General features: G+C 32.8%; 2 protein-coding genes across 3 annotated transcripts in view; one reads left to right on the top strand and one right to left on the bottom strand.

The window, feature by feature from the left end:
- Window positions 1-9,259, bottom strand: part of LOC125076792 (collagen alpha-1(IV) chain) — a 26,118-nt gene extending 16,859 nt beyond the window's left edge. For both annotated transcript variants that reach the window (XM_047688514.1, XM_047688515.1), the window contains exon 1: window positions 9,074-9,259. In XM_047688514.1, the coding sequence (XP_047544470.1) occupies window positions 9,074-9,166 (93 nt within the window). In that variant the 5' untranslated portion in view covers window positions 9,167-9,259. The remainder of the gene's footprint in view (window positions 1-9,073) is intronic.
- On the top strand, window positions 9,226-22,577 carry LOC125076779 (collagen alpha-1(IV) chain). The gene is made up of 12 exons (XM_047688513.1): window positions 9,226-9,372; window positions 9,515-9,551; window positions 12,857-13,177; window positions 13,328-13,570; window positions 13,647-13,868; window positions 14,217-14,522; window positions 14,640-15,107; window positions 16,726-17,109; window positions 17,268-17,724; window positions 18,514-20,031; window positions 20,191-21,422; window positions 21,691-22,577. The coding sequence occupies exons 1-12, from the start codon at window positions 9,353-9,355 to the stop codon at window positions 21,967-21,969; spliced, it is 5,487 nt and encodes a 1,828-aa protein (XP_047544469.1). The 5' UTR covers window positions 9,226-9,352; the 3' UTR covers window positions 21,970-22,577.

The raw sequence follows: 22,577 nt of genomic DNA, 5'->3' as shown, positions 1-22,577 counted from the left end.
TTATAGTTTTCTGTACTACGGGTTTTATGGCTATAATAATAAAGTAATTGTTAATTTTATAACATTTTCGTAGTTTTTTTATTTGCTTAATCAGTATTTCCGAAGATAAAGTTCTTTTGATGTCGATGTATTGTGGCCTTCAAAAGTATCCTTACAAGTGGAATATTTAAAAAAAATTGCGTACATAAATCTGGATAATATCTATTAATAAACAAATATTAAAAAGATACCTTTGTAACAATTATGTATAATTTTAAATGAACAAATATTAAAAAGATACCTTTGTAACAATTATGTATAATTTTATACTAGAAAAATACTTGATACATTCCTAACGGTTCAGTATATAATCGTAAAGATTCCATTGTTGGACTAGGGCCACCTTTCCTATCAAGGAACAGCCATGGAGCTTATTCCAAAATATTTTATTGCGGGTTGGTAATTATACATTTGGCAGAATATCATTCGACCCATGCAAGTTACAGCGGTGAGCACAAGAATCTCGGCCAGTAATTATTACATTTCTCAATATAAAAAAACTGTAAGTAGCGCGTGCACGTAATACTTATAGATACGTAGGTCTGGTGTAACTTTCAAATGATTTCATTGACAATTTAGACGTATCAGTAATTCAACTATGTTACCGAGCACGATGATTTTCACAAATCTGTGAACAGTAATTCGCCAATGTACAAGCTGTCAGTGACTGTACTAAATTTAGATCAGGAACATGACGGTACGTTCAACTGGCTTTTGTTACACTACTGAAACTATTGACCTATTTAATATTACTGGAAGTAAGTAATAATTTTCAGTGCAATGTACGCAGTAATAAAACCGACCTGCGAGTGAAGCGTTGCGTTATATGCACTTGCAAATAATAGTTGCTTACTAAATCGATTTAAGCACACCATTAAGTGTTAACGTGCCACCGCATTGCATTTCTGTACAGACTTAGATCTTTTTTAAATCAATATACCATTAATTTAATCATTTATTATTATAACATAAACTGGTGAAACAAATATACATTATATACGTAAAAGCTTATTTTAAAAGTTCACTTCATTTAAATCGATGAACACTAATTCCACGCTTAAATATTTTAAGATTTCGTAGATAACGAAGATAACTATATATAGCTATGGTAAATAGTCAATAATTTTTTATCTAATTACTGATATAATTTAAGCAGGTACATTCTACTAACTACTACAATACTACTTCAAATAAGTATATAAGTATATACGTAAATTAGACGTACTTACGATACGTTAACTACAAAGAAACAATATTATAAAACATGCATCATGGTCTTATCAATGTATTTACTATAAATAAAAACCTAACGTTTTAATACATTGAAATGATATCAAAATATAAAAAATGAGGAACACGGATACTTCCTCCAAGGTTCAATGTTCTATGTTACCCTACGTCACGACGATAAAGACTCGACTCATGAATTGCGCCCGATCATTGACAGGACGACTCACCCCAGAATACCGACAGCGTTAACTGTATTATATTTAATTGTTTTATCTATAAAAGTTCAGATATCACGTTATTTCTAGGCCATATACAATTATTATGAAAAGGATTACCTAGACTTCTTGTGAATTCATTCATGCTGAATTCATGTAATGGAAAAATAGATAATAGAAAGAATAATGTGTTTCTTAGACTCTATCCTCATAAAAAAACTTGTATATGTTTATTTAACTTATTTATTTTATCTTTTGGGGTTATAAAAACATACGTAACTCATTCAAATATTGTATGTTTCGTTCATCAATTAATTAATTTAAACACGGAGAGTATCTAGTATACTATAAAAAATATTGATTTTCATTAATATTTTTTATTTTTGAATTTTTCGTTTGTGTTGTTTGTTGTCTAGGATAAATTGTTAACATTTCAATTTGTTGTTCACGTTTATCGAAAATATTCAAAATTACATATTTTCTTTAAATTAAGTTCTCAGTGTAATATTGAAAACGTGCGCAGGTTTTTTGATAAAAGTTCTTCAAACATATTTATATATACAACTTAAATCTAGGTCAAAATAAGTCATAGCAGTTTATATAAAGATAACGTAACATTATATAAATATCTGGAACAAATTGTACCTAAAGTTTACTTAAAAAAATGTAATCTCGGGGTCATTATGGCATATATATGATACGGAATCGTGGGAGTTAAAATATCATTATTTCGGCAATAATTGCAAAAATTGTATTATATCTAACGACAACTTGATAGCAGTTTCCCGTCGGTTTGATAAGAGATGCTGCTGTTTATGCCGCGACCTCGTTACGAAAGCTTTGTCAATGGAAACTGTTGATTTTGACCTATTTTATAATGATTAATTGACCGCTCCACTATTCTGCATATTGTATTTGTTAACAGTATTAATCATGAATAGGATTTTTTTCTAGAATAAGTAATACTAAAAAAAGTTTAATTCGTAAAAAATATATAGTAATAAAAGAAAAAAGTATGTTTGAAGTTTTATATACTTTATTAACAACTGTATATAACTTTATTATTTAGTATGTATATATTTGATTAAGTTTTAGTAACTATCTGAATTAATTACGTCACACTTATAAAAAGCACTAAGTTTATTGCTATGGCGACTTAAAGCTTTGTACTTGTTGTAAATGTATTTTTTACTTCTTGTAATAAATAACTTCGTTAATTGATGCACAGTTACAAATTTAATTTATCGCATTTCTTTTCAGCAATGGTGAAAACTAACTTTTCACTTAAAAACTTTAAGTTGAATTTATTCATTAAAAGCTTATTTATTATATAATAATTTTCATTTAATACGATAAGATTTTAATATAAAGTAGAAAATATGTAATGTAATTATTTGTTAAAGACTTATACCATGGTTCGAGCTGTTGAATGAAATCAAAAGAAGAGCCGAAGTTACTGTCACCGGGTTCGTTACTTGTGTCGTAGGACCGATGGCCTTTGCAGATCAACAAACACAGCTTAAGACGCCATTCAGCCTGGATGCGAAAACAGAGAACCCTGAGCCATTTCTGCTCGAGAGAGACTTATGCCTATTTTCAGCATCGCTATTGTATAATACAACATTATGTCCAAGAGAATATTTCCTATATTCTTTAAAGATTGTTAAAATGTAGGTGAAATCTGCTTAAATATTATAAATGTTTGGCTTTTTCGATTCCATCACACATCCAAAATTATCAGAGGTTATCAATAATACTAACGATAAAAACATACGAAGAATTACGCTTCCGATAAGACAACATCTACTTATAACAAACAATAATATATTTAATGTTTGGGTTTAGAAATTATAAAATGAAAATCTTTTGTGTGTATTTTATATGAAGTTAGGTCTTACATAGTTATTATTACATAAGTTATCGCCCGATAAATAAAACAAGAACACTGCAAATTATTCTTCAGTTCATTATTTCATGCTAAGTCTTTGCTTAGATTTAGATTTTGTTTTTTCTATATTTTAGGGAATTAATTAGCGAAACAATTTAAGATACATAATGAAATAGTAAATATTTTTATGTAAAACTCGTTTAGATTTATCCATTTATAACATTGTCTGTTTATTTATGCAATGTGAAGATAAAAATGGCTATAACGAGAGAGACAATTAATCATATTATATTATATAAAATTAATTATGTCAAAGGCGACTTGCTTAGTTAAGTAAATGACAAAGTTTTTTTTTTTAATAATGAATGTTTTTTTAGGTCACGAGGCTGCGGAATGATAATTGCGTTGCTAGTTGGCGGTCCATATAAAAGTTTATGATAATAGGGCATAGGTTACGGTAACAACAGATTGTCAAATTTAACAAGACTATAATATGTATTTTTTAGTCGGATATCTATACATCACAATCATTTTGTTTAAGTTAAAAATCATTATCTATCAATACCTATTTATTATATTATTATGTATATAAATGTCGGAGATCATAACTTATAAATGATTGTGTTAATAATAAATTATCATTCACGTTTCCGAGTAGATACAAGTTATAAAATATATGTTGTTGGATAAAAAAATAAATGAATGAACATTACGTATTTTAAAAGCTGATTGCATTAAATGTTTAGTTTCTATATTTATTGTTGTCTCATATACAGTTAAAAAAAAATTATAAGTGTTTTCGATTTTTCTCTGGGGTAATGGGTGTTCCACAAGGATACATTTTAGGTTCTTATTTATTTTCAGTATATAAGGTTACATACATGTTAATATAAAATATATTTGTGATATTCTTTTATTTTTTAATGTACAACACATTACATTGTTAAAAAAAAACGCTTAAATGGGTATATACAAAATGTGTAGCTCAAAGGCAGCCTTGTCGCTTCTAAGCCATTTCTTTCAGGCAACCTTTGGTTGTGGAGATTTAGAAATTAAGAGCAATGATGAGTAGACGGTGGGTGGTATTTATTTATACCTACACATTCCTTATAACTACATAACAATATGTGAACACTGTTCATTTTATAATAACAATATTTATCTTTGGATAAAGTTATTATTGAAAGAATCGTTTGATATACATATAAGGGAGGACCATTCCATAGTTGATCGTCTCTACATTGAAATATGCAGTATGCTATATAATACAGTATGCAATACCAAGAACTCAAACATTCCCTTCATGTACGATGGCACTTATAACATACGGTACAGAGGAGAGAAGATATGTAGTATATGAGATATCACTTTATTTGCTGGCTATACTTCGTTACTTACGTCACGCGGTTACTACTCGATTAGTAAATTTTGTGTTATTTTCATTGCATCATGTCTTATGGCAAATTAATTTGGGGGATAACGCTACACGCATTGAAACATTTACGTGAATTCATTTTACAAAGAGAGTTGTCCGCACTCCTTATAATTTTAGAGCTCCACAATTTCTTCGGGATGCTTTTAACGAAATTAATAATCCGATGGTCACAAAATGATAAATTCATGAAAAGTTAAATATTTTGTGTTATGTTGTAAAAAAATAACTAATCTATACAAATGTTAATTATAACTAACCTATACCAAGAAAACTATATATATATATTGACGGCAAAAGGGAGTCTGGAAACAAAAAACACGACATGTAAAACCTTGGTTTAATAACTCTAGCAGAGTTATTAAACCAAGAAGAGTCTCGCTATAGAGTTGAAATCTATTCTATTCTATATATATTTTGGCTCTTCGTAACGATTTATTTAATATAAATAACTAGCTAACCGCTTCACGTACATGGATCTCGTCATTTAGAAACCAAATTGAACGTAGTTTAATTTGATTTTGGATTTCAAATATATATATATAAAAAAGTAATGTGAGATGTATTTATTTTTCCTTCACATGTTTGCATGATTTATTGGTCTGGCGTAAATAGAGATTATGTTTATTAGACACGGTATACGAACTTATGTTCGTATACCATTTCTAGTAATTATTTTTTGTATAAATCAACTAGGTACCTGTTCAGTTTTTAATCGTGTTCAAAGAAAAATAACCTATCAATTCACTCTTATAGTCCAAAAGGATGCCAACAAGATATGATCCGAGGGATCATACCCAAGACGAAACAGCTTGACGTAAATTTCGAGGTACCTGCATATGAATCCTCTATAGCCTTGCAAAGAACAGGTTCCATCGTTATCGGCACTGGTTCACAAGTAATTTCTCTAATGTGCCGACTTTTGAACTAAACAAATCCACGGCCTTTATTATAGATCAAACACAATTATAAAATAACATTGAACACGGTAGTTATGGAATCTCTTACAAGAATCAGACAAAATGCAATTAAACCTTCTAAAATAAATAAAATAGAGCATCTATAAGAAATCAAAAATATTGCCTTGATAGGAAACTAATTTTTCAATCAAGAATTAAATATTGAGTTGTATACATAAAATAAAAATACGTTATTTGGTTTTCAAGCAAATCGGAAAACCATGCGCTTTTAGCACGTCCTAACTCTTATAAATTGCATTCTATGTAAAAGATATTATGACGAATAAATAATTTATGTAAAAGACGAAACTATAACGTATTTCGATATTTAAATACCTACGCCTTGTTTTTTAATGTGTAAGTGATAATGATAATATTTCATTAATATAATATTAAATACACTTAGTCCTAAACTGTAACGAAACATTATGAACGACAATAATTGAGTGATTTATTTGAAACGGGCACATGAAAAAAGTTTTATATGGTCTTTAATGATGACATCAATGTTTAGTTGTGTACAGATAGCCTCTTATTTATTATCTTATCATTCAAGTTTCGACAAGTCTACTCTCTGATTAAATAAGAGGTACAGACACATTAAATGTCAATGGAAAAGTATCAAACACCATATACAAATATGTATAATTCTTCTATTTATGATTATTTCAGCGAACTCTTAAACTGTGGACTGATTTTGATGATTTTTTTGTATTTCTTTGGGTGCCTGAATGGTTTATTGGTGTAGGCGTATTATGTGTTTTTAAAAAAAATCTTTAATAAAAAAAAATAACTAATTGATATTATTATTAGTTTATTAATGTTGCAAATAAATATAACTTATATTCAAAACTATTTTAATAAAAAATCGTCAAACATAACATATTCCATGAAATACGTAAGGTAAGTATTTAACAATTTGTTTCATACGAAGTTTCTTTGTTTTATGTTTCTCGGTGCGCGGTAACCGGGACATTAGCGGAAGTTGATATCTTATTTTGGCTCCGTCGCGTACATCTGTACCATCGGTATCTACCGATCGCACACTAAATATTGAAAAGAAAATATTTTTTTCGAAGATATAATCTAAATAAAAACTAAAAAAGCTATATAATCACAACTCCATATTATAGCGCAGAAAGCTCATAGGAAATCGTGGTTGACTATTTCAAGTCAAAGAGTTCTAAACCCTCACAATATCTATTATAAAAACAGCCTTGACTCGGTTCACTTGCATTTTGAAATTTACTTCATGACTAATGTTTTGTAACGTTGACGAAATTAATTAATAACAATAATATATTTACTTTTCATACATATCTCTCTAAGTTTAATATTAAAGAAAATTTATTAAGAAATACCAATAAAGACTTGACGTATAGATATATTGTTATTTATATTTCAGGAACTCTGCCTGTTGAATATTTTTTTCCAAGTCTACTTGAATATTTTATGTGTACTATGCAAAATATAGTTAGTATGTATAATCGTATATAATCGTATTGGTTGGTAGTATATATTCCAAAAGAAATTTAATATTAAAGGTATAATTTATTGCATCTCTAATTGTACATATATTCAAATACATGTACAATTAGAGATATAAGAGAGAGATATACAATTATACATATAAAAAAAAGGAAGCGAAATAAGAGTTTTCATTTTCTTATCATATCATACATTAAAATTGTAGGTATTTCAAAGAAATGGTTTTTTTTTTCAATATCAACATCAAGAAAAAGGAGGAAGGTACAAATTAATTTAAACTTTCGTTGTTTGTAACATCAGAACTACACATTGATTAATCTATTAGTTTTATATACTTCCCGTTTAGTCTCATTTAAATTTGAAGAAAAAAAATCCGTTTTTTTTTTGTTTTCGTCAATATTTTATATCATCTCTTGTAATCTCTCGTATCTCTCGTAAAAATGTCACTCATGTATAACTTTAAAAAACATATTTTGTTTACATAATTTCAAATCAATTTTATTCAAGTAAACTTCACAACGAAGCGTTTTTGAATCGTCGATATTAAAAAACTACCATCAATTTGTATACTTCTATACTCATGATCGAAACCACCCATGGATAGGACCCGAGCAAGCATTCAGATTTCATATGCTTAATTTGAGTGTTTATTATTATGGGTTATCTTGTTCGCAGTGGTAAAGGAAAACATCATAGGAAAACTACATGATATTCTACCCAATGTGTGTAAATGAAGCATCGTGATGGACGTGACGTAAATCCTTTACTTCAAGAAAAGAGACCTTTCCTCAGCTGTGGGATATTATATACGCGTACACTGTGTTTATTTATTTATTAATTAGTTTAGCGGTTATCTCATACTTTTTTCCAGCGTCTCACAGTAAGGAAATCATCCAACGCGTTACTTTCAGTAAATTAAAAATAGACTACAATAAGCAATGTACTTTTATAGTATAGTTTGTATAGCTTTTCAATGTGTCCTGTCCACTATGATTAACTAACGAACTGTGCGAATAGTGGATGTCGCATACTGAACTAAAGAGCTCACGTTAGGTGTTAGCTTACGGTCAAAGTTTTGAAGAAGGTATAAATAAGCGAACTTATCTTAAACTAAAATTGACAACATGTCTTGTATTAGTTTCTTCTCAGTAATAGATCAGTTATAGTCATTTATATAAGACATTGCAATAATTGTTTTTTTTAAAGTAATTAGAACTTTTCTTATAAGTTTACCTCTAAAATATGATAACAAGTTGTGTCTAACAACTCATATTCAGACATTTAATTGAATGTCATTTATAAGCCTTAAGTAATGTTGATGTTATAAAATATCAGGATGGAAGCTTACAATTAGATTTATTATATTTATACTTCGTCGCTTTTGTCAGGCAAGCTTTAGTTACATTTTGATCTCGTTTTACTATATAATAAGAATAATTGATAAAACGTAAAGAAGCCTTTATATTAAAGTAAGACTTGTAATTAAGCCATGTGTTCAGTAAGAGTAATTATAACTTTCAGTACGTAAGTCGAAAATGAGCCTGATACTTCATATTTCAGTGTCGGTATGATAATCATGTATCATCATTGAGGACACTGCAGAATTTACGTTAAGTTTGCGATAAAGCTTTCACAGCTAGATCTTGTAACCAGCCCATTAGAAGCTATTAGGTATAAATCTACTTTGAAAAATACACATACATAACATACAGCGTATGTATAACATGACAACGTCATAGTAGATCTCGTTGATGTCTTTTAGATGGTACATAGTAGGTTTCTATGATTTTGAAAAATTGAAGTAAATAAGTATGCTACTTACAGCGGAAACAGGTGAAGGAATCCAGTAGAGCAGCAGAAGGGTAGCGGGCACGAGCTGGATCGCAAGGAGGCGCGCACGCGCCGGACCCGACATGGCTGCGCCACACTACTGGCCGCGCGCCCTCGTGCCAGGCCGCGAGCGCCGCACCCGCGCCACCACCGCTGCCACCTCGTACCGCGGGGCGGGGGCGCTTAGACTGCCGCCCGAGCGTTCCTCTTTCCTTAGTATCCCGGCTCAAACAGCGCGCGCGCACGGGACAGGCGTTGCGCGCTCCGGGCCATGGCGGTCCACGTACTTTGGTAAGCTTTCAGAAACATGCTAAAAAAAAAAACTTGAATTTATTTAGATTTAATAATTATTCTTAAATATTTTTCAAGAACTTAATTTAATAAGTATGTATATTAAATTAAAAATAGAATAATAATAATAATTATCTTTTAGGTTGGTGGCTGCTTTGGTGTTAAGAGGAGTAAAAACGGTAAGTTATTATTTGTATATAGATGAATAAAAATCCCTAGTGTTAATAAGAAAGTGATCAATAAGAGCTTAACAAATAAAATCTTTACTGGAATTTGGGAATGTAGGGACAGCGAAAGGGCGCGCTTGCTGACTGGTCGGTCTGCTTATATTCGTTTTTTTTTGCAATTTCTTTAAAATGCGGACTTAGTCGAACGAAATTTTTAAAAGAAGCTTCATCGCGTAAGGCATATTTTTATTTCTTTTCGAAACCAAAAATTATAAAAACATAAGTACATTCTATCTTTATGTGTATCTTTATTTTATTACATACATCAAACCGACAAAGTTTATCACTCGGATGTAAAATGTCGTCATTGCGCAAAGTATATCTATAACAATAAAATTAAACAAGAACAATGCCAATCGAAAATAATACTTTCTATGATTGATAAATAATAAATATTAGCCTAAAAATAAATCATTCTCATTACACCTCTAAATTTTATTATTTTATTAACATTCGGTTTTTTTTCATAAAAATACCTATTTTTTAATTGTTTAAATCTTAATTTAAGCAAAAGACCCTAATTAAAAAAAAATACGATTAGAAAATAGTTTTTTTTTTAAATTAAATAATCATTTGTGCAATTGCTTAAATTTATTATGATTTAAAAACATAATATTCTGAGACACGAAATGTTGCATCAATTTTTTCTAAAGTTAGGTTGTAATCGTTTTCTTTTTTTTACAGTTATAAAACTAATAAATATAATTCTTATATTTTAGTAGTATTATGTCTCACCGAATAAAACATTTTTATTACATTAGTATAAACTAAAGTATATAGTAAGTATCCATTATCTATCATAAATAACTAGTATATTTTATTTTCGACATTGTAAAGCATTTTTTTCCTTTTCTTTTAAATCAATATCGCTAAATAAAAACATTTAATCGTGTTTCTAGATTAATGCGGCGCTTTTAACTGCGATGGAATGTATGATAGAACGATTTAAGTGAACGTATTTTAATAACAAAATAATAAATACATAATAATAAATTGTTTACATTGTCGTATTTTGCAATTGAAGAATTTCCTTTAATGCGAGGTTCTGTTAGTTTAATTAAAATTAGCTAAGATCATTTTTGTAATCTCACAATATCGTTATGTTCTTTTTATCTGAATTTAACGTCTCATCGTCGAAATCTTTTTTCGTTTGAGTTTGAGCTTAACAATAAATAAATTATTGTAATTTTGTATAAGAAAAACACCATAATATTTAAGGTATATTAATTTAATAGCTTGAATGTAGAAGAAAAAGTGTGAGAAGCTTTTTAATAAAATCAGCTAGAATTATTTATAGAAATATTATTTGATACAAATAATAAAAATCGTGTAGATTATTTAAATTAATAAAATCTTTGGACGGAACTTATTATTGTTTAGAAGTTAAAGCTCTAGCTCTGATTACTTATATATTTTTATTACCTAAGTCAGCCAAGACAAAATCATACTAATATTGAGAAGTAAATTTCATTGGTTTTTTTTTCGGATTTATGCAGCAAAATAACTTTGCTTCTAAATTACAAAATAGCAAATTTTTAAATAATTCAGCAATTCATAAATGCCTCAAATTATGTAATTTATTTTGAGAAGGATTAATTAACTGTGACAAATAAACTGTAACCTTTGAAAGAAGTTCCTTTTGAAAGAAAAATTATTACATTGACTGAATTAAAATATTAACGACTAACGCAACTGTTGATATTGTAGATATTTTGGAGATTTATATTTTTTTTATACAGAGTTTTTATTTATACAGTATTGTACAAGGTTCGCTTATAAAGAGGGCGCATTATGGCGCATAGGAAAAATCTAAATCGACAACTTATATTAAATTAGTTATCACATAGTATCATAATAATCGCATCTACAGATTGCAATTTGATTTTAATTTTAAATATTTTAATAAATGCTTTATACTGTTAATTATAATCTTTATTTATATTTTATGATTTATAAAGAAAACAATAAAGAGTCGGGACTGGTAACAAGCTTATTTAAAAAAGTGATTTCCAGCGAAATGTCGTACGTGGTCACTATAATAGTATCACTTTACGAGCAAAGTGCAATGACAGCTAAATATCACGTATCATCCATAAATATTACTTGTAACATTATATCGTTTAAATCTAAAATTGATAAATCCATCAAATACTAACGTAATTTGGTAGTTATAAAAAAAATAATAATTATTTATATTTTTTACTTATATAATACGGCCAGGTCGGGCAGTGAAAATCGGCGAGATGAAAATAAGACTGTATTTACACGCATATTTGTAAACATTATAAGTTTATTATTAAGGGTAATATTTTATATTAAACCTAAACGTCCCTCACATTACTTCCCGTAATATGAGTCATTTCTTTTATACCAGATTATATAGAACGCAATTAGGAAAAAAATCCATCATATCGAGATATCATTGGTATACATCACCATCAGTGATCAAGTAAAAAATTTAGACATATGTCACGATAGTCGCCCTCAGATCAATCGAAAAATAAAGAATTTTATTTGTGCTCATTTCTAATTTTATGGAACATGTGTAATACATATTGTGCAATATGATAGTGCATGGTGAGACTACCTGTAAGTAGTAGAACTTTTGCCTTGATTTATTTTGATGTTATATTGTATCTACTGTTGGTTATCCTAGTAAAAATAAATAAATATTAATTAATTTCAGAATTGAAATAACACCTGTTTATATCTTTTTAATAGTAAATAAAATTAAATTCACAAATGAATATTGTTTAAATTACACGTTATATTGTACGATTCATCTTAATTTACATTAAATATTTTAAATATTTGAAAATCAAAAATATGTATATTTGTTATATATGTTTAGGTTAAAATCTGTGTATATAATACATATATTGACAACCTGTTTCTTTAACACTCTATTAGTTTGGTAACTTTTTCTGATTTCAAATAATTCAACCCATAGAGAGTATACCTATGTCTGCGTACACAATATTCGCTATGCACTATTAAAAAAATTCTAAAGTTGTTTTGATAATATTTATATTTTTAAGCTGGTCATGCAGCAAAAAGGATATATTAAAGTATTAACTTTTAAATAAACAATTTATAATAAGGTTTTATGTTGAATATTAGCTTTGTACATTGATTATGAAACTGATACAGTTATACCCAGCTCTAAATTATTTACCTAAGTGTCTTTTTTTATTTGATAGTTATTTTTTAAATATTATTTTTAGCATATTTTGTAATTATTCTATCTTCCTTATTAGCAAGAGGAGAGTTATGAAAGAGGTGATGTAGAAGAAAATAATATTTACGAAAATCCATGGCCGCAAACAGATTGGATTTCTCAAAGCGCATATCAACCACCAGCATCTAGAACTTATGGTTTATCGAGAAGACCTGACGTCTCAGTACCAACGTCAAATCCATCGCCTCCACCACCAGCACCACCTCGTCAAAGAGGGAGTTATGGTCAAAATTTTGCGATTTATGATCCAGTAACACGACAGCGAACATCTGCGATCGACCGCAATTGCACAGCTCCGGGTTGTTGTGTTCCTAAATGCTTCGCTGAAAAGGGTAACCGAGTAAGTATTCTTTTGCTATTGTTGCTGAATATTAAAGTTTAATTATTACACATTATCTTTTATAGTCTCATATAGCTTACTTACATGTAATTTACTTGTAAAGTACGAGAATTTTTTAATTTTTTTTTAAACAAAGTGTTCCTTTAACAGGGTTTCCCAGGCTTGCCTGGGTCGCAAGGGATGAGAGGTCTTCCAGGCCACGAAGGTGCTGAAGGTCCGCAAGGTCCAAAAGGTCAAAAAGGGCAATTTGGCCCTCAAGGCCCTCGTGGACCAAAAGGTGATCGAGGTAAACCTGGTGCCCAAGGTTTTCCTGGTTTAGCTGGCCCTCCGGGACCACAAGGTGAGACGGGTGCCCCTGGTATTCCTGGACGAGATGGTTGTAATGGAACAGATGTAAGTAAATTATAAAAAGTTATTTATGTATTAAATGTTACAAAAAAATAAATACTATCAATTAATTTTATTTAAGGGCGAGCCTGGTTTAATGGGTCCGAAAGGTTTCCAAGGACCTCGCGGTTTCAATGGTCCCAAAGGTGAAAAGGGTGACAAAGGAGAAGCAGCTCATATTGGTCGTTATCCCAAAGGACAGAAGGGTGAGCCGGGAATGGATGGTATGCATGGACCTCCAGGACCAGTTGGTCCAACGGGGCCGACGGGATTGGTTGGACCAAAAGGAAATACTGGGCCAATAGTAAGAGTTCATTTGAATTTATTAACTATAGAACTTGAAAGTTATATTAAAATAAACATTTGCAAAACGTAAAAGCATATAATAACATTTAAAACTACTTTGACATATTTTTTTCTCGCAAACCTACCTACAGTCGTGAATATTCTACCGTATTAATTTAATCAATAAAAATATGTTTTAAAAATACATCCTAAAAGTATGTATTATTATTCGTTAGACGATACAATGTATTATAATTTATAGTAAAAAATATTACTTATCGGATAATTTTTCTACCAATGATTACACATAGAATTCGTTGAATAATGTGTAAGATTATGTTTTTACAAAAAAAACGTTTTCTTATAGGGTTTACCTGGGTTTAAAGGTGACAAAGGTTCTAAAGGCTTAAAAGGGCAATCGATACAAGGTGACAAAGGAGACCGAGGTGATAAAGGAGATAAGGGACCAAGTTGTCCTTCAGAAACCTTACCTTCTTTAGATAATAAAGGTGCTATTAAAGGAGTTAAAGGAGACATGGGTCCAAAGGGAGAAAAAGGAGAACCTGGAAAAATGGGAGATAAGGGAGAACTTGGACATATGGGTGAACCAGGTATTCCTGGACTAATGGGCATCAAAGGTGAAAAGGGTATAAGAGGCAACCCAGGGCCAAGTGTAAGCAATATTGAATACATTTTAAATTTTACATATGAAATATGTATAGCAATTTCCATTTAAAAACATTAAAATTGAGGTGTATTAATTAAAACGATTTTTTTTATTTTTTCGTAGGGTCGCCGTGGTATGTATGGTGAACCTGGACCAATGGGGCAAAAAGGAGACAGAGGTTATGATGGTCTGGCTGGACTCCCTGGTAGACCCGGCGCTAAAGGAGAACCTGGAAAAGATGGTTTAGCTGGGCCAAGAGGATTGAAAGGTGTTCCTGGACCACCTGGTGGTCGAATGGGTTCTCGTGGCCCACCTGGACCTGTAGGACCCAGAGGTTACACAGGACCTGCCGGGCCACCTGGCTCTGATGGGAGACCCGGAGATATGGGATTACAAGGTCCTATGGGACCACGTGGAGGTCCTGGTGAACCTGGAAATCCTGGTTTAGAAGGTATGCCAGGTCACAAAGGTGATAAGGGAGAACCTGGTCTTGATGGTCCACATGGAGAAATAGGCCCAAGAGGATACGATGGACCTACTGGACCTACAGGGCCTAGAGGACCTAAAGGAGAAGATGGACTTTCAATACCTGTAAGTTTACAATAGCGATTTAATTTTCAAATAACTGTCTGACAAGTCTCTCACCTCAGGTCTTGTGACAACACGGAATTAAACGAAATTAAACCTCCCAATTTAATTACATGACAAAAAAATATATACGCGTCGTGTACGATCGTTCAGGGATTTATCGAAATCAGCTGGAGCGATAATTAATTGAATTGAATTGAGGCAGGTCTCTAGTTATAGGATATATAGTTTACTTTGACTTAGGTATAAATTGCTGATTCTAAGAAAATCGGGGTAAACTATGTTTATAAGAATGTCAACAATGATGAATATATATATTTTTTTTTAATTTTTCAATGATGTTGTCACCTGATTATTTTATCATTTATTATGTCATTCGTGCGCGTTCACAGTATTCACTACGCCAAGTAAGCAGGTAATATAGCTTAGTTTGAAACCTCTGAATTCTGCATTTTGTTTCGTATGGTGTCAATTTATATAGCTAATAACAGTGGACTGGCGGTTAAAATTAATATACGATTCGCTGTTTTCGTAGATACTATTTGTAGCGAAAATTATTGTATTCATATTGTTACGTTAAGTCTGCTATTATAGTAGAGACTAAAGCTACTTTGATATTTGAAAACGTTTCGATTTTTTAGTGAAATGTGCGAATTATTTTCGAAACGAACAAATTCAAAAAGGTTTTTGCATGTATTTGACTTGTGTATTATTCACTATTGTAAAAAGAGAGGCCTGGTTGCCCAGATTATATAATGTAATTTTATTGCACATTTATTTTTACTACAAGATACTATTTTATTCATCTCCTTTCTTGAGTTGAGTTTTGCATGAGATAAATATGTCTATTCGATACCGTCAACAATGAACCTGCTCGGTGATAAATTTTCCTTGTACCATAAAAAGACAGGCCTTTTATTTTTATTAGCATAGCATTGGTAAGTGTTTAGTTAATTGAAATCTTGTATTTGAAAGCGGCTCGTCTCAAAGTCGTAAGATTATTAGCTGTATATAAGTAGGCGCTGTGCAGGCTTGTAATATCCGAATCCTTTCAATTTGATTACGCTATTTACTATACCGTGCAGTCAGATTAAACTGAAAATTAGCATTTCTAGTTCTTCTTCTCAAATTACGTCACTTGCGTTTTATCGACGACATGAGTCTTGAACAGATTATAAATGGAAGCTCACAAATAAAAAAATCTACCAAAGATAAATCGAAAAACTTGTTTGTTGATTGAGAAGCCAAGACTTAAATACAATCAAGAAAATAACCCGCACTAATTGAGAATCTACTGAAAAACAATCAAAGTGCATATGTGTGTCAAATCTGTTTTTCTTTTTTATCTAACAAAAAGATCAAAATCAGAATATTTTTTCAATTGAATGGTTGTAATCGATTTGTATTGCTCTGAACTTTATTCCCGATTGCTATGAAACTAGAGCAGATCATTTACCGAAGTGCTTGCTAGCTCCCTTGACCCTAAACATAAACTAATATTATAACGTATAACTTATATATAATACATTATACATACATCTAGGTTCTTAATTAAATTTGATACCAAACAATGCAATAATAATCACATACATAGATATTAATTTAATTATTATTTTTTCAGGGTTTAAAAGGTACTGACGGTCAATCGGGTTACCCGGGAGACAAAGGTCAAAAAGGAGAGAAAGGTTATCAAGGCTTACGTGGTGTGCCCGGTAACTCAACTTTAGGTACTCCTGGCAGTCCAGGAGAAATGGGTCCTCCAGGAGAAAAGGGAGAAAAAGGAACTCCTGGATATAACGGATTACCAGGAAGTCCTGGTCAAAAAGGAGACCTTGGGGGTCGCTGTAATGACTGTAGACCTGGTGGCCCAGGAGCTAAAGGTGATCGTGGCTTAGATGGAATTCCTGGACAACGTGGAGAACGGGGACCAATAGGTCCAGTGGGAGTACCAGGAGAAAGAGGATCCGATGGAATCAATGGTTCACCTGGATCACCTGGTGCCCCGGTGAGTTAAAAGAGTATATTAATTAAAAAAAAGATCGAACCAAAATAACAATAAATTTTAATTCTATATAATATTATTTTCTTAATTTACCATTTTTAATTGTAATGTGTATTGTGAACTAAATGATACAATTAACTATATCCATGTTTATTTTAAAGGGCGAACGAGGTGACGATGGCCCAATAGGATCGCCAGGAGAAAGTGGAGCGAATGCAATTATACCATCAAACTTAGTTAAAGGCCCTCCAGGAGAAAGAGGATTTCCAGGTGAAAAAGGCATCATGGGTCCTAAAGGAGACAGAGGCCTTGACGGACAACCAGGAGACCGTGGACTAAGTGGAATGCCAGGCCAGAAAGGTGATACAGGTAGAATGGGACCACCTGGAATTGACGGCATTCCTGGGGCTGATGGTTCTCCTGGGTTACCGGGATCAAATGGTATATCTATTAAAGGCGAAAAAGGTTTAATTGGTAATCCGGGACAAAAAGGAGATAAAGGTTTCGCTGGAAGATTAGGAGAAAAGGGTGAACCAGGACAGTGTCCTATTGAATTGAAGGTTTTAACAAAAGGAGAAAAAGGATCTCCTGGTGCACCCGGACCTCAAGGACCATTAGGTAATTTTCTTTTTTTTTATTGTTTTGGGAAATTCAGTTCGTTTTCTGTAAAAAACATAGTTATACATCATTATAAAATTTAAAGGAATTATTTGTGTAAGGGTTGTCCCACACGGGGAGCACTCGCTTCTCAAATCAAATCAAATCAATTTTATTCAAGTTTTACAATGAAACGTTTTTGAATCGAATTATCATAATGGACAATCTATGGAGGCGAAGTCGAGTTCGATAGTTTTTATGACGAGCGGAAAGAAGGGAGATCATATTGAGTCATATTGAGGGTGTTATATTAATTCAATTACTTTATTTACGTAATAAAAGCATAAAAAACTTTAACGTATAACTTTGGCAAAACCTATTTCTAAATCAGTGAGTTTGCGGAGTTTAAAACTCGGTCCGTCCTTCTCTCTGATGTAATATTACAAGTAGTTGTATCATTATATTATATTGCACTCAGTAATGCTCATTTCTTCTCACTTATTTATGTAATGCTCGAATCTGAACTGTTACAATAAAGGTCAGCGACTAATAATATATCCCTAATAGTATATGCATGTTTTATACTTCATATTAATCAAAGCAAAATATAAAAATATAGTATATTTCTGATTGGCGGTAGAATAATTGATGAAATAAGTAAGTAAGGTAAATTAAGAACTTTATTAATATGGTAAGATGTGTTTTTTTAATAATATGTAACAAAAACATACAAACGAATAAATAAACACACTCCCATCCATATTTATAATTAGTTTTGCCTATACTGTAGTAATCGATTTTGTTAATCAGGTATGCCAGGCGAAAAGGGAGATCGAGGCCTACCAGGTAAAACTGGCGATAAAGGAGAATCAGGATTACCTGGACGTGCGGGACCTGTAGGTGCACGAGGTCTACCTGGACTTAAAGGTGACAAAGGAGACTTAGGGTCCATGGGATTCCCTGGAACTCAAGGCGAAGTAGGTCCTAGGGGTTTTCCTGGTTTACCGGGATATAAAGGAGATAAAGGAGAAGTTGGGGCATCTATGCCTGGACCTCCGGGACTTCCTGGCTTAAAAGGAAATAAAGGAGATTATGGACTTATAGGTAAACCAGGAATTCCTGGTAACGATGGTCCTCCTGGACCAATTGGCTTACAGGGTGAAAAAGGAGATTTAGGTAATGCAGGACGACCAGGTCTTCCTGGTTCACCGGGATTAAAAGGTGAACCTGGTCCTATTGGCCCTCCTGGTATAACAGGTGTTCCAGGAATTCCTGGAAGAGATGGACCGAAAGGACAACAAGGGTATCCTGGTTTACCTGGAAAACAAGGTAATATGGGACTACCTGGTCAAAAAGGAGAGCCAGGCATGCAAGGACCAGATGGCCCTAAAGGATTTCCTGGACAACGTGGACCTCCAGGATTACGGGGATTAACTGGAGTGGATGGAAGCCCTGGGGAAAAAGGTGATAAAGGAGAAATAGGTTTCCCAGGATTACCTGGAGAACGAGGTCTAGATGGACCACCAGGACCAATGGGTATGATTGGTTTAAAGGGTGACCAAGGTTTTCCTGGTCAGCCAGGCCTTCCTGGTCGAATGGGTAGCCCCGGAGAAAAGGGTGATTTAGGTCGCCCAGGTCTAACTGGACCAAAAGGTGAACCAGGTGTGGCTTCAGAAAAGGGTGACAAAGGAGCTCCTGGTTTACCTGGATTAACTGGGACAGATGGAAGACCTGGTCCAGAGGGAGAAAAAGGTGATAAAGGCGACAATTGTATACCCGGCGTTGGTTTACCAGGAGCACCAGGAGAAAAAGGTGATATGGGTCTACCTGGTATAGACGGTTTTCCAGGTAAAAGTGGAGATAAAGGAGACCGTGGTTTACCTGGGCTAATGGGTATTAAAGGTGACAGAGGATTAACCGGAGATCAGGGACGGCCAGGTATACCTGGAATGGATGGTGCCCCAGGATTAAAGGGTGACTTTGGATTTCCTGGAAATGACGGTGAGAAAGGAGACAAAGGTGATAGAGGTTTCCCTGGACGTGATGGTCTCGACGGAAATAAAGGTGAACGTGGGTTGATGGGCCCTCCAGGAATAAAAGGATCTGTAGGTTTTATCGGATTCAAAGGAGACCGAGGATTACCTGGCCCTTCAATAAACATAAAAGGTGACAAAGGAGATATTGGTTTACAAGGTATCGCTGGTGCTACGGGCCAAAAAGGTGAAAGAGGTAGAGATGGATTCCAAGGTGTTCAGGGAGACAAGGGTGATCGTGGATTTACAGGACAAAAAGGAGAAATAGGCAGAACAGGGTTATTCGGTGAAAAAGGTAAATATATTTTTATTTTGAACAAACAATAACTCTTAATATACCTTTTTATTTAGGCAAAACATGAAAAAAAACATTAAAACTAATTGTTTGTTTCAAAAAAACAGAAGCTTTACTTATTAGATTTATTTTATTCTTAAAAATTTATATTTATTCTAGGTGATAGAGGGCCATCGGGTCCAGCAGGTACGCCAGGACTTACAATAAAAGGAGAGAAAGGTTTACCTGGTTTACCAGGCAAACATGGAAGACCAGGTTTACATGGCGCCCCAGGAGAAAAGGGAGAAATAGGTTTGACTGGCTTACCAGGAAAGACTGGGCAAGATGGAATACCTGGCCTTCCTGGGCCTATTGGAGAAAAAGGCGATCAAGGTCGAGAGGGTCTAGCGGGTCCACCTGGCTTTGATGGAACTCCTGGATTGAATGGACCTCCTGGTATACCTGGTGAAAGAGGACTAAAAGGTGACAAAGGAGCAATTGGTTTTGGATTACCAGGTGCCAAAGGAGATATAGGCGCGCCGGGAATTCCTGGGTCACAAGGAGAAAAAGGTGACAAAGGAATGCGTGGTTTTGATGGACTTATAGGAGAAACAGGACCTAAAGGTAATCAAGGTGAGAAAGGTGATCGCGGATACCCCGGCAGAATAGGTTCACCAGGAATAACAGGGGACAAGGGTGACAAAGGTGAAGCAGCAGCTATTGTGTATGGAGCCAAAGGAGAACGTGGACTTCCTGGACCTCCCGGCAAAGATGGTCTCCCTGGGCATGATGGGGCACCTGGGCCCCGAGGGTTTGATGGCGCCCCAGGATTGAAAGGTGATAGAGGTTTTCCAGGACCAAGAGGACCAACCGGTCCACAAGGTCCTCAAGGCTTAGTAGGCTTACAAGGTGAAAGAGGTGAAATAGGACGAACAGGAGCAACAGGATTGCCTGGTTCTCCAGGAGCTCCTTGCACTAATACCGATTATTTGACAGGAATACTCTTAGTTCGTCATAGTCAAACTGAAATGATACCTCAATGTGAACCAGGTCATGTGAAATTGTGGGACGGATATTCTTTACTTTATATTGATGGCAACGAAAAAGCTCATAATCAAGATTTAGGTTATGCTGGGTCATGTGTAAGAAAATTCAGTACTATGCCATTCTTATTCTGTGATCTTAATGATGTTTGTAATTATGCTAGTAGAAATGACCGAAGTTACTGGCTATCAACGAACCAACCTATACCTATGATGCCAGTGGAAAATGAGGAAATCGCTCGATACATTTCGAGATGTGTGGTTTGCGAAGTACCGGCCAATGTTATAGCTGTCCACAGTCAAACTCTGGATATACCAAACTGTCCTACGGGATGGAATTCGCTATGGATCGGCTATAGTTTTGTTATGGTAAGTTCGTTAGCTTCATTTCAAAAATCGTTTTACCGACTTTGTCGTGTTATCGCCTGACCGTTATTAAATATATTTTATGAAGTTTTATATTTTAGAGGATAAAGTTAAAGAAAAATAATCTTTAAATTTTGTTCATTTCAATTCTACTCAAAAACCCAACCAAGTCTTTATTTTATTATTCTAAATACCTAAGAATAAAACATAAACAAAGATAATAATCTTTATAAATAATAACATAATCATAACACTTGTTTTATTTTTACAGCATACTGGAGCTGGTGGACAAGGCGGTGGGCAAGCACTAGCCAGTCCTGGGTCCTGTCTTGAAGATTTCCGAGCCACACCTTTCATAGAATGTAACGGTGAAGGTGGTACATGTCATCACTTCGTCGATAAGCTTAGCTTCTGGCTAACAACTATTGAAAAAACTAAACAATTCTCTATGCCCGAACGCGAAACCTTAAAATCAGGAAGGCTCTTGCAAAGAGTTTCCAGATGTGCAGTTTGCATTAAAAATACTACACAGTATCGAGTTGAATATTAGTAATACCAAAGTATATTAATATTTGCTTTTGTAAAATCCTTTTTAAAATAATTAGTAATAAATAAAATGAGAAAGTCAAATCTACTCAATAATCCTTTAGGAATTCAAAAACGATATGTCAATTAATTAAATTTTGTAATAACTGTACACCAAAGCAAAATGTAATCTTAAGAATTAAAAGTTAAGTATATAATATTTAATTCTTTATAAAAAATATTTTTTCTCATTCTCATCTCTTTTATTATAAATGTATTGTCACTAGTCATACAACATTTTTAAACTCAATATTTAGCTTTTACAACAGATGTAAAAAAATACATAATATTCTTTACATTTATAATACATGGAGAACACCAAATATAGAAACGTGTATATATTTAATTCATAACGATTTAACAATATTTCAAATGCAGAAATAAATACATATAAGTTATGAAAAAGATTGAAATATTTAATTAAATGTATAAGTTACTTGTATATTCACAAATTTTTAGTAGAATCCAATATTAATTATATGATCAGTGTTAACACTGCCATTGTAGATAGAATAATGTTACATAGACTCTATAATTGTTTTAAGTTGACATTTTAATAAATAACATAAAATA

Source organism: Vanessa atalanta, chromosome 3, assembly GCF_905147765.1.
Source record: "Vanessa atalanta chromosome 3, ilVanAtal1.2, whole genome shotgun sequence".
Classification (NCBI taxonomy): Eukaryota; Metazoa; Arthropoda; class Insecta; order Lepidoptera; family Nymphalidae; genus Vanessa; species Vanessa atalanta.
Note: the sequence above shows the minus strand (reverse complement) of the source record. Positions and strands in the feature narration are given on the sequence as shown.

Bases quoted from the DNA above. Each gene is read 5' to 3' on its own strand.
- LOC125076779 (XM_047688513.1), top strand. From the start codon at position 9,353: ATGGCGGTCCACGTACTTTG. The intron at 20,032-20,190 runs GTAAATATATTT...TATTTATTCTAG, and splicing joins AGGGTTATTCGGTGAAAAAG to GTGATAGAGGGCCATCGGGT. The intron at 21,423-21,690 runs GTAAGTTCGTTA...TTATTTTTACAG, and splicing joins TCGGCTATAGTTTTGTTATG to CATACTGGAGCTGGTGGACA.